General features: G+C 34.9%; 1 protein-coding gene across 5 annotated transcripts in view; it reads left to right on the forward strand.

The window, feature by feature from the left end:
• The window catches only part of NT5C2 (5'-nucleotidase, cytosolic II), a 105723-nt gene that overhangs the window by 76533 nt on the left and 15657 nt on the right, over window positions 1-13533 (forward strand). For 3 of the 5 annotated variants that reach the window (XM_082425231.1, XM_082425233.1, XM_082425234.1), the window contains 3 exons: window positions 10450-10567; window positions 11640-11735; window positions 12066-12089. In XM_082425231.1, the coding sequence (XP_082281357.1) occupies window positions 10450-10567; window positions 11640-11735; window positions 12066-12089 (238 nt within the window). Of the gene's footprint in view, window positions 1-6530; window positions 6591-10449; window positions 10568-11639; window positions 11736-12065; window positions 12090-13533 lie in introns of those variants that run through there. The other 2 variants (XM_082425237.1, XM_082425232.1) reach the window with 2 other exon arrangements.

The raw sequence follows: 13533 nt of genomic DNA on the forward strand, positions 1-13533 counted from the left end.
TCGGTAAGTGAAATGCATTCATTATCCCCCCTTAGTGATCTTTTTTCTTTTTCTTTTTTTTTTTTTTATTTTTTAGATCTTTTTTCTTAAAAGAACTTTTGAATGGGTTTTTTGTTTCTTGTTTTTCTGAAACAGTAGAATAAGAGGATAAGCTGAGTGAACAGAGAAACTAGGGTAACAGATAAAAGGGGGGGAAACCTTTTCAAAAAGAGATGATCCCTTTCCATAAAAGAAAAAAACAGGGATGGTGGTTGATAAAATTACCAATAAAAGTAAATTGGAAAACAGCCTCATAAAACTAAGCAAAATAAAAATCTAATTAGAATATATTATAAGGACTCAACCCAAAAAAGAGAATTGTGAGGATGAAAAGTGATAATTTAGTATTCGAGTCCAATCAGTGATTTGTATCAATGATCCAGTTAGAATAAGCTGAACTTCACAGGCCTATGGTTGAATGGGTTTACATAGCTGGAAGGTTTGCTACCTATAAAGCAATAAAGTTTACTTTTATGTAAATCCTCAAAAGAGATTTGAGGTGACTTGCAAAATTAAACACATATAAAATGGGTCAAAAGACTAATTTTATAAAAGAAAGCCCATAAGAAAATATGCTGCCAAATAGATATTATTCTTCATAAAGTCACCTTATTAGGGAAAACTTACTGCAATACCTCTGTCATTTCTTAGAATTTTAGGAATTCCTTTGGAATTGTTTCCACAGCCAGTTTATAAACCCACAAGAAAACCTGCTTCATTACTTCAAGTAGTCACACCTGTTTTTTAACCCTTCTCGAATTCCCCTCTTAGTCGCTGGTTGCTTTCAATAACTGCCCCCCACACCTTAAATTAAATTCATCATCTGTTGATGAAAATATGCCACCAGGGAGGATATATATCTAGAACAGTGTGCTGTTGACTCTGAAAGTAATTTTGAAAGAAGAATTTCAGATATGTTTTGAGTAATGATTGCATTACTGGAATAAGTATCAATATATATTGCCTCAGAAGTGATTATTTTGAATGGGAGAAGGCTCACTTGGATGGTAAATTTTATTACATTTGCTTTTAAAAGGTATTATTTGGGGAGAGGGTGGGGAAAAAATAAAAGGCATAATACAGTTTGATTGTTTTCACTTCAGGATTGTTTTGTTTTGGAGGTTTTTGGTTTATTTTTCTGTTGTTTTGGGGTAGTTGTCATTTAGAGAGAACTTACTTAGGAATAGATTCATTGATCCTTAGGTAGAAATACTTCTTTATTAGTTTGTTTCTTTAACTGAACAAAGCTATCCTCTTTTTAACTGAGCTATTTTTGATGGCATCCCTAATATAAAAATTTTCTCACATGTTTACACTTCTGTTTTCTTTAGCCCAACATATCAGCCTATGTGTTAACTCTGATTTCCTAAGAGTTTTTTTTTTTTTTTTTTTGGTTGCAGGGAGGGCCGCAGGTTTTCTCTAATTGCGGCGAGCCGGACTTCTCTTTGTTTTGGTGTGCGGGCTTCTCCTTGCTGTGGCTTCTCTTGTTGCGGATCACGGGCTCTAGGAGCGCGGGCTTTAGTAGTTTTGGCAGCAGGCTCAGTAGTCTTGGCTCATGGGCTCTAGAGCGCAGGCTCAGTAGTTGTGGCGCACAGGCTTAGTTGCTCCGCGGCATGTGGGATCTTCCCAGATCAGGGATCAAACCCATGTCCCCTTCACTGGCAGGCAGATTCTTTAACCACTGGGCCACCAGCGAAGTCCCTCCTAAGAGTTTTAATGCATGGTAGTACTAAGCCAGTACTATCATACCAAAAGATCAGTGCTTTTGGTAGAACTGGTTTTCTCATCAAGACTATAAAATTGATAGCCATAGTATAGTTAAAATATTTCTGAGCAATCCTTAATTTGGAAGGCTTTTATTATAACTTATTGCTGATAAAAAGACTATTCTGGTATTACATTGGCCTCTAAATAGGAAGGATTTTTAAGCAGTTTAATTAAAGGATCACCTGATCTAGGTAATGAAATAATTCTGTAGGTGCATGTATATGATACTTGTGTGCTATTTAAATATTCTGTTATCGATCAGTTAAAAAACTTTTTCATCTGATAAAATTACTCAGTTGGGAAAGAATAAATCAGCGAGGATAGAGGAAACAAGAATCCAAAATAGTGATAATTGTTAATGGGTTTAAAGTAGCTCATTTAATATTCTATCTACTTTTGTGTATAATTAAAAAATATCCTTAATAAAGTTAAATTTAAAAATCAGGTGGGGAAAACTGACCAAATACCAACAAAGTGATTTTATTTTTAAAAGGGCGTTTAAATTTTAAGGTCTTTTTTTAGTCTTTTCATTTCCATTTGAGAATATGATCTTTATTTTAGCTCCTCTTACTGCTTTTTCTTAAACTTAAGAATTTCTTACACTACCTCCCTCAAGAAATGAAATACGATTTCCCCAGCCAAGCATACTTTTGAAGTGGTCTCTGTATGTTAGGGAAGAATTAAAAAAGAAATAATACTCCAGTGTATTATCTTCTTGTGGATTAAAGTTCTTTGTATTAGTTGAGATAAATACTCTCAAGGCTGTTATTTTTAGATATATATTTATATTATATATTACCTGTGTTAGGTTTATACATTACTTTTAGGCAGCCTATTTATTTATTTATCTACACTTAGTTTCTAAGCTTTGATTTCCTTTATGTCATTTCTGTATCCCAGTAGAGTTTTCACTAATTTTAGATTCATCCTCTGAATTGCAGTAATTTATGGTTTGTTTCTAGATCATTAGGAAATTCAAATGATTTCTTAATAAAACCCAATTCCATGTCCTCCATATTACACAGTGAGTGATAGAAATAATTCATTACCAGTGTTTATGGTCTTTGTTTTCCATTGCTAGGCATAAAAGCATTCAAATGTAAGCCAGATTTTTTGTGTGATTAAATGTCTTGTAATATTAGTTGCATCAGTAAAATTACTAAAATGAATCTTTTTTGTTTTAATATCCCATGCCATTTTCAACATGGATAAACTTGTTTTCAAAATAGTCCTAACATAATAGCTATCTTTGATTCATTATTTCTTTTCTGCTTACACATTCTCTGAATGTTTGCTTTATCATGGGGATAATGGCCACTGAGAACAAGACAAATGATTATAGAGTTAAGCTGTGTAGGGAAGATTTAGGTTAAACGTAATGGATAAAACCTGCTGGGTCAGGGAACTCTAATAGTTGGTTACCTAGGCAGATCATGAGGTGATTGTGATTCTTTAAATCACTGGGAACATTTGTTTGATTTCACAGTCATATGAAAGAATCAGATTCAGATAATTACAATTGTTATGGCATAATTGTTACAGCATTGTGGTAGGGGACCAAATTAAGTGACTACATAACAGTTCCTTTATTTCCTAAATTTGTTTTATCCACCGCCTCAATTTTTCCTTGAGGTGAATAGAACAACAACATTATCTAGGATACTCTGTGGTTGTTGAAGAATGAATTTTTCCACCTGGATTTCCAATTCATTAAGTACTTAAATTCTATTTCTTTAAGACTTTTTGAGGAGGGGAATTCCCTGGCAGTCCAGTGGTTAGGACTCCGTGCTCTTACTGCTGAGGGCCTGGGTTCGATCCCTGGTCAAGGAAGTATCAATAAGATCCCACAAGCTGTGCGGCACAGCAAAAAAAAAAAAGGCTCTTTGAAGAGGACAGTCAAACCATTTCAGTTAGATGGAGAACTTATGTGGAAGTATCTAATCTAAAGTATACATTAGAGGTTGCACACCAGTGGCCCATGGGCACACCTCAGACCACAGACCCATAGTTTGGCTCAAATGGAGTTTGTTGGTTTTTTAAATTGAGTCAGTAGTTAAAAATTGGGAGATTCCAAGTATAAAAATCTGGGCTGGTTGTTATCACATAAATGGCAACAATTGGCTCTCATTCCCACCGGGGAGTCAGCTACATCTGACAGCTACTTCCCCCTTTAGGCCAAGACATGTACCAACAGTTAGACCATTTCTCACATTAATTAACTTGCCTGACTGTGATAGAGGTGTTTGGAACATATTACCTGAATCTGAGTTTCAGAAAGTTTGGTAAACCTTATAGTACCTTGAGATGCTGGTTATAAAAATGAATTATCCGTATAAGCCTGAGTAAATGATACATATATATATATATATTTTTAATAGATTTATTTATTTATTTTGTTTTTGGCTGTGTTGGGTCTTTGTTGCTGCACGAGAGCTTTCTCTAGTTGCGGCGAGCAGGGGCTACTCTTCATTGCAGTGCGCGGGCTTCTCATTGCATTGGCTTCTCGTTGCAGAGCACGGGCTCTAGGTGCGCAGGCTTCAGTAGTTGTGGCACTCGGGCTCAGTAGTTGTGGCTCGCGGGCTCTAGAGCGCAGGCTCAGTAGTTGTGGCACATGGGCTCAGTTGTTCCACGGCATGTGGGATCTTCCTGGACCAGGTCTTGAACCCATGTCCCCTCCACTGGCAGGCGGATTCTTAACCACTGCGCCACCAGGTAAGTCCCATACATATTTTTTAAGAAGACTTCTTGGGCTGGGTTAATTGGCCCCGTTTCTGTCCCTCTGTACCTCCTTAGTCACATTGTATTGTGGATCTTCTAAAATTTATTATAAATATCTAATTGTATATCCCTGTAGCGCACGACAAGCTCCTTCAGGCCAAAGACCATGAGTTATTTTGTTTTCTGTTCTTAGCATCTAGTACCTGTACACAGTAGGCATCCAAATGTCTGTTACATTATTCTAACTTTAGTACAGGCATTTGAGTGTGATGATCTGTTCTTATTTGGGGGAAAAATTATATACTAGCTATTTCTTTCTTTTTTTTTTAATTACAAGCAGCTTCTTTGGTTAAAGAGAATTTTTAAAGTTATTTCAATAATTTTCAGTTTTCCACTTTTTAAGTTGAAAACAATAGCTGAAATACACATTCCTAGTAAGCATACAGGTTCTCAGAGGGAAAATTTTGAGTTAGGTAATTTTTTTCATTTTATTTTAAAATAAACATTCTTTTAGTACTCCTGGTAATTTTTAAAACAAATCTTTTAATTACCATTTAATTTTGCTTTTGCAATAAATTGAGACTGGCAGTCTTCCAGACTCTATTTGTTTACTTATTTACATGTCTAGCCATGTGGGAGTTGGTTTTATTTTATATTACTGAAAGTGTTAAATGGTATCTAGCTTTTGTATTTTAGGTAAATTAAAATTGAGGTAGTTTTTAGAATTTTTCAATATCTTTTTTTAGATCATTTATGGTCTCTTAGTTTAGAGAGAAAAATTTTGACTATGTCTGTGATATTGTGTTGGGGTTTTCAAATAGTTGTGAAAAGTAGAAAAAGTCCTCTGGTGTCTGTTTATATGGGAATGGAAAGATTTAATTTAAAGTTTCCTTAATGAAAATGTGAATTATTATCTTTCCTAGTTACAGTCTCAGAGAGCTAAGATCACTTAGCCTAAATAAATAGAGAACATTGATGTTGATCACATTCATAGCATAAAATCAAATAACTATTCTTGAGTGGTTGGGTTGGATTTTTGCTTTTCATAGTGTGATTGGTAGTGCTGGTTTCTCCTAGTTGTAATGTTTTTAGAAATTTTCAACATTGTATTTAGTCATTTTTGCTCTTCTATTTAGTACCATCTCCCTTTCACAAAAAATCCAGAAGTTGGAGAAATCTAACCATATATTTTCAAAAACCTAAATGTCTCTAGGAAAAATGACGCCCTATAAAGTTAAACATAATTCATATCTTAAAAGTATCAATATCTTGAAAGGATTTATGTATCTTCAAGTCAGTTATCTTACTAGACTAGGTAGTTTCTTTAACTTTATGAAAGTAGAGTAGTATGACTCCATTTACTGAGGGCAAATATACACTCACAGAATCAAAATAAAATTTTTACCCTCTATTTCATATTTAGACATCTGGTTAGATTTTTAGTAGGGTGAGGTTGGTTTTCATCTTTATCAAGATTACAAATTTAGGTGTTAGAAGGGTAGAAAAGTAGGTAGATAGGTACAGGTAGACTTAGTTTAAATGGGTACTTAAAAGTAAGATGAGACTGCTCTGGTTTATTCTTGTATCCTTTATTAGTCTGTTTCACTTACTATAGTTCAATTTTAAACGCTGTTTACCAGTTGCATTCAATTTCTATCATATAAACCTGAAATGTACTAGAAAAAATAAACTAAGACAAAAGAAATTTATTTTTCTGTTTGTCTTTTGACTTAACATTTCAGGATCAGACTTGGCTTGTATTCCAGGCTCAGGGTACCCGAAAAGTTAAATAATGTATAATACTTAAGCTTATCTTCAATACCCTTGTTTTGCTATGGCTAATTAGATGAATTTAAGTGATGGTCAGAGGCTTCTAAATAGGAGGCAGTAACTCCTATTAATACCAATTTCCAAATGGTATCTCTCTGTTCCAGCCCATCACAACAGTTTTAAAACCAGTTTTTGTTTTTGTTTTGTTTTGTTGCTTTGTTTTGTTTTTTAACAGGAGTGCCAGTGTAACTCCTTCAAGACTGGAGTGACACACTCTGCATCTGCATCTGCCTCATGTGAGTTCTCATTTTGGCAGCAGCATTCTGCTAGGCTGGAACCTCTGTAGAGGTTTGCCCTTCCTTTGTCTAAAATCTATAAACTACTACACAGTGTGTCTTGGTGGCAAAGGTAAAAAGTGCATGAGAATTCCAGACTTCCCTGCAGAAAGTTTTCGGCTCACCCAAAGGGACTGTCTCCTCTAATCCAGATTCTATCTTGTATGAACAAAATCTACTCAAAACAGCCCACAACTTTCATCCCCACAACATGCAGTTGATATTTTTTGAAGAAATGTTTTTCCCTCGCAGATTATGGAGTAAAGAATATCTTTAAATGCTCTCAGTAGCTTCAGCTTTCAAAGCTTTGGTTGTTCTCTTTATAGTCTGGTTACGTAACCTGAGAACACTGTGTGCTGCCCTGGTGCCTGAAGCAGTCCTCTTTTTTGGACTCTGGCCCTTAAAATAACCTCTTCCTTTGTCTTTGGATATTGGGTAAATTAGAATAGGCCTGAGGACCTTCTTGAAAAAGAAATAAGCAGTGAATGTGTGAGGCTGTGTTTACTCTTGAAGCTATTGGCAGTGTTTTGGAAAGTCAGTTGTGAGAACTGAGTTTGAAGCTGTGCATCATTTACTTGCCAGTTTTGCCAGAGAAATTGTAATTAGAGCCTTTGCAGCTGTGGAGAGGCATATAGAGCTCTAGTCTGAGGTGATATATGTGATTCCCCGCAGATGTCCAGGCTGGCTTTGAAGGGCCTGGTTGATTAAAAAAGAAATTTTGCTATCTATCTATCTATCTATTTATTTATTTATTTAAGGCATGATGGTACTTTGTAGGGTTCAGGAATTGTCATTTTTACCACCAGGTCAGAACAAGTTGTGATTATTCCCAAGGGACACTTAGAACAAAACATCTAGATTCATGCTCTGTGCAGCTGCAATTCTGCTTCTCCAGCCCTGGTTGTACTGTACAGTTCTCTAGCAGCTGATTTAATGACCTGGGAGTTCGTGTTACTGAAATGATTATCCAGGAAGCTTATGAGAAAATGTCAATACCTTGTAGGTCTTACTGATTAATATAGAGCTTAGTGAAATAGATAGTGTTGTCAGAGTGGAACTTGGACTCTCTTTGCTAAATCCATTCCCACCTGTGATTAGAGCAGTTTATTTTGGACTAGTTGAAAGAAATTGGAGGGAGAGTAGTGTGTTTCAACACCCAAGCTTAAATTTTGATGGCCTACTTAATGTAGAAATTCATTTTTAACAGTGGCGCTATATGCCACCACAGAAAGCTTTGGATGAGACTCAGGGAGACCGAAATTCTGGCTTCAGCTGATGTTTCTACATGCTGTGTAACTTCAAGTTAGCAAATGGGGAAAATACACTGTATTTTTTGGAAGCACCCTAAACTCATTGAGAGAAAGGAAATTTAAAGTATTTATTTCTGTAGGTGGAATTTCTAGAAAGTCATCTCAGTTGAACACTTGGAAGTTCTGCCTTGGAATAAACACAATGTGACAAGAGTATAGTGTTTTATTTTCTGTTATTCTATTCTTTATGGTGGCAAAATGGGGAATTGAGATCTCTGCCCTCACACATTTTTTTTCAGCAAAAATTCTGAATAAATTGATTTGGGTTTCAATCTGAATTGCCTCATAGAAATAGATTTTAATCACTATTACTCCATCACTTCCCTAACTAGGGAAAATTATTCATTTAGGGGCGAGCCTGGGTGGAGGGTGTTTAAGTTTTGTTTCTGTCTCCCATTCTTAAGGCATATCCAGCAAATTATCTTTCTGAAAAATTAATAATTGAAAACATTTTATATGGGCCAAATCCTATGAGAATGAATGTCAATGGATTATCCAAATTACTGAGCTATACTGGAATTTTGTTCCATTAAATATTGTTTGACATAAGTGGGGCTTTGTTAGGACTGAGAAGTAATTTTTGTTTTATGAAAATTTTGTCAAAATGAAATTCACTTTCAATTGAGGTGGAAGCACGGGGTGGGGTGAGATATTCTTTTATACTCTCAAAATAATTCAAATTGACATCAATGGATACCAGGCTTTCCTGGTTTTATGATAATACACCAGCTCTTATTCTGTTAGCATGTATGAATATATAGCACTTCCTTTACCACAGTGTACATCATTCAAATTTAAGAATTCCACACTTGAGGATTCAAAAAATTTTGTGGGCAGGGATGGGTGAGGATGGGGCTGGAATTGAGGGGAGGACAAAAATATAGCCAGTTTTGAAAATGTTAGCCAGGGTTAGCATTAGCCTTAAATTATTATTACCCCTGAGACCACAGACGAAATGACAGCTTCTTTTGGCATTGTTCTGGTGAGATGAGACTTAAGCATCTCCTAAAGGACCTTAAAATTTTGAGGCTTATAAATATGACAGATGTTTATTAAAGGATTTTAAAATCTCACCTTGTTTTTTTAAAATTTCAATTTAATTAAAAAGAATAGATAATACATTAATATGTTACAAGTTTTAAAGGTACAGAAGAAGGTACATGAAAGTCTTCTTCCTTCCCCTCTTAGTCACTCAGTTCCCGTCTGTGGAGGAAACCACTATTGCTGTTTTCTTTTATGTATTTCCAGAAATATTCTAAAGGATTGTTTTTGGAAAGGGAAAGTTGAATCATACTCATTAAAACATTAGCACTAACTTGGATAGGCAGACTAATTGCAATGAAGAATCAGTTTGAGCCATAGGCTATATATGTTAATTATAGGTAGAACTATAATAATAATAATAGTTTAATTATTTTGAGACAAAAGAATAGGATGTTTGGGGGTGTTTTTTAATCCTCATTTGGCATTTAGCAAGATTGCAGGTCTTTTTATTTTTATTTTTAATATGGCTTACCCACCCGAGAGACTGATGGATGGTTGCCTACCTACATCTTTCATTTGGAAGAAACCTGTTTAAAGGAGCAACATTTTCTTTATACGAAACTGCAATGATGATTCTGAAAAGATTTTTCATTATAGAAAACTTCAGACATATAATATTAGAGAGAAACCCCCATATTCCAAAATCCATTTTATTTCACCTGTAAAAAACTCATTCTTCTTCTTTGGCAGATAAGGAGGTATATATATTTTATATATATACTTGCACATACTCATTCTTCCATAATCAGGTCTAATAAAATGAGTTATAATTCTTCAGTGTCTAATTCCCAATTCATATCCAGATTTTCCTATCTCAGACATAGCTTCTTATGGTTGTTTTAGCACTAATAATTTGCAAAATGCAATTTTGATGGCTATGACATTGTCAGGGCTGATAAAGAAAACAAGTAAATCCTAACAAATGGAATCATGCTGATTGGAGAAGGAGTTTAAAGTAACTACTAAGCCAGATAGGAATTCTAAAAATAGACGGGTCTTAAAAAAAAGAAAAAAACAACAACTAATTTTGAAGGATTCCTACACCAATCATGCACAACAGTGAGGACTTCAACATACATAGACCTGTCTAGTTTTATATTAATTATATTCTCATGGTTAATATCACAGCTGTGCATATTCCATTATCCCGCCTGCCTTTAGATTGTGGGCATGAAAGAATAAAGAGGAAAAAATTTTTGGATTAGGTTTCCTAAGAATGAAGGAACTCTTCTGAAATGCCTGATAATTCATCTTGTTGCTGCTCCTCCTACTATAATATGACCTATTTCCACAGACTGACAGTTGAGTTCTGTGATTACTCAGGGCGGTACAAAACATGGAGTTTGAAGGAAACGAAGAAAAATGGCAGATTTAGGAGGAGAGAGGAATTGGGAAAGTAGAACTTCGCTCATTTGCCTTCTATTTTAAGTGGCTGTTCTTTTAATGAGAACCTCCTCTTTGTGCAGTGTACAAGTCCCCGGAGTATGAGTCCCTTGGCTTTGAGCTTACCGTGGAGAGATTAGTTTCTATCGGATATCCTCAGGAGCTGCTCAGCTTTGCATATGATTCTACATTCCCTACCAGGTAATTTTTCAAGATTATTTTTGGATTAAGACTCCTCCTTCTGTCCCCAAAATTAATAATTCCAAATGCATCCTCAACCAAAAAACTTCCCCCAAACAAACAAAAAAAACAACAAAACATCAAAAGATTCTTTGGGGGTTTTTTGTGTTTTTTGTTTGTTTTTGGTTGGTGTTGATTCTGAAATGACCATGAAACCTTTCATGTACACCATATATTTTGTGTTCCTGACTTGAACTTTGAACTTAGTTTATTGTTATTAAAGAAGATCTATTTATGAGAAAGAAGAGGGATTATTAAAATTGATGGTCAGTAATCGCAGATGCTCTTCTCTTATGCTGTTGGAGAGCAGTTACATGTTTTGCTAATATATTGAACTTGGTAATCAGGAGACTTCTTGGCAGTTTGCATTCCTGGATTTGATAAGAAAGATTTGACATTAAGAAAGATGATGCTGGGACTTCCCTGGCGGTCCAGTGGTTGGGACTTCGCCTTCCAGTGCAGGGGGTGTGGGTTCAATCCCTGGTCGGGGAGCTAAGATACCACATGCCTCATGGCCAAAAAAACAAAACATAAAACAGAAGCAATATTGTAACAGATTCAATAGAAGACTTTAAAATTGGTCCACACCAAAAAACTCTTTAAAAAAAAAAAGAAAGATGATGCTTATTTTGAGATGCCATCATATATGTCCCATATACAACATGTAACAGAGGGAAATATAAGGCAGCTCAGTTGTCCAAGGAAATTAAGAGAGACTCTGTTGTAGGATAGAACCAGCTGTATTAAGAGGAACTATTGTTTACACCTTGTTTGATTAAGCTCTTATTTCTCACATAAAACAGTTGTGATTATTTATCTGGACAGAGTAAATATTTGTTAGTTGTTCTGAGATTCGTTTTTAAGATTTTATTCACTCACTTTAGCCTCTAGAGTTATATTGTTTGGGGACATACTTGAGCTGCCATAAAACCTGAATAAGGTGAGGGTTGGTTTGTGGTGATGGAGTAAATACTCCATTAGATTATTGCCGTTATCACTTTGCATGATTGGTGATGTCTTCATTTTTACATAGGGGGCTTGTCTTTGATACACTGTACGGAAATCTTTTGAAAGTTGATGCCTATGGAAACCTCTTGGTCTGTGCACATGGATTTAACTTCATAAGGGGGTGAGTACAAAGAACCTTTAACCTCTGTCTCGTGTTTTTATAGTCAAACAATATGAAGATGATATTGTCTCCCCAAATACAGTATACTTTCCTATTCCCTCATCGTTAAAGATCAATTCCTTTACATAAGGATACTTAACAATTATTTATTAGGCAGTGAGGACCCAAACTGACTTATAAATATAGTTAGCAGTTACATTTTGTTTAAATTAGTGCCTTCTAATTATATAGCATACAGCAAAGCTAATCTTGAAACTTGCCCAAAAAGAACTGTAGTGGCTTTGACTTATTTGAAATTCTAAGATTTTTATTTTCTCCTTTGTAATACAGTTCTCAGGTAGCTGCTCAGAAGAGGTATGTATGTAAAAGTGCTTTGAAAAATTTAAAACTACAGCAATGTAAATGACTGAGATTTTTAACAGCTAATACATTATTTTTTATATTACAATGAGTACCTTCAGGTATTTGATCATGTGTTTAAAATTTTTTAAAACATGGGGTTAAAAATGAATACAGAGTGACACTATTTAAAACAAATAAGGATACATTTTATTTTCATAATTAGAATATTTCCACTATTCTTACTAATTTGGACTTTTCACCCTAGTAATAAACAGCAGATAAAATTTAGTATCTAGTGTTTTTTTGTGAAACATCTCAATTTTTTCTTTAAAAATCACAATGCCACAATATGACAGTTTCTATAATTGTGGCTTTACAATTACAGTATATATTTTCTCTACTGTTATATTACCTAATTTACTACTGACACTGTATTAGGATCACAGCAACTCTTAAAATCAAAATGGCTTAAGTGTCAGTCTGTTATTTATGTTCAATAGCAAAGTAGTAAAAACCACAGTCTACAATGAAGTTGTTAAAGAGACAGTGTCTTTTTAGTAAATACATTTTGTGATAAGAGACACAAACTAACAAACTGTACCAGAGTTTCCTTTAAATCTGAGGTCACAGCAGTGCCCTATTTGGAATTGAATCATATGTCACAAGACTCTTCAGCTGGCATTACACAGGCTAAACAATTTCCAAGTGTACAATTTCCAAGTGAGAACAGTATGAAGTGAACACCCTACCTTGACATATCTGGTTAGGCCAGTGGTTATATCTATCTTCCTTTCACTGTTCCTCTCGTGAGGGGTTTGTTCAAGTTCATGAATATCAAAAGGCAGGATTTAGAATGTGAAGTGACTGCAAATAGTACTAAAAACCCAAGCTATTTTATGTACAGATATTGTCACTACAATTCAGAATCCCAATGATGATGAACCAAGGTTCTATTTATGAACATCTGAAATGGACTTTCGTGTTACTGGGTAGGGGTGTAGTCAGAGAAGAAAAGGAAGAGAAGAAATTCTATGTATTAGTACTATAATTAGATTTACTAACTCAAGATCCATAGACCTCCTTTCTTCCCCCCCAAATAAGCCAATAAAGTTTCCAAATAGCTCCTTTGGAAATACATTTAATATTGTTTCAGAAATAAGTCATTTATGAGTAAATACAGAATCATTCAAACAGTACTTAGCACTGTACAGTCTTTAGAGTTAAATAAAAAAAAAAAAGTCCATGGAGAAGGACAGAATGAAGATGGAGGGAAAGGGAGATAATTATTGAAGTATAGTGGTGGACAAGGTTGGAAGGAAAATTAGGGCTCCAGCAAGCATCACCTTATATGCCTTGCCAATTGAGTTGGAGCCTCTTTTCAGACAATGGTAAAGGCTTTTAAAGTTTTAGACTAGGATAATATTGAGATCAAATCTTTATTCTATGGGTCACAGAT

Source organism: Balaenoptera physalus, assembly GCF_965194825.1.
Source record: "Balaenoptera physalus genome assembly, chromosome: 14".
NCBI classification, from domain to species: domain Eukaryota; kingdom Metazoa; phylum Chordata; class Mammalia; order Artiodactyla; family Balaenopteridae; genus Balaenoptera; species Balaenoptera physalus.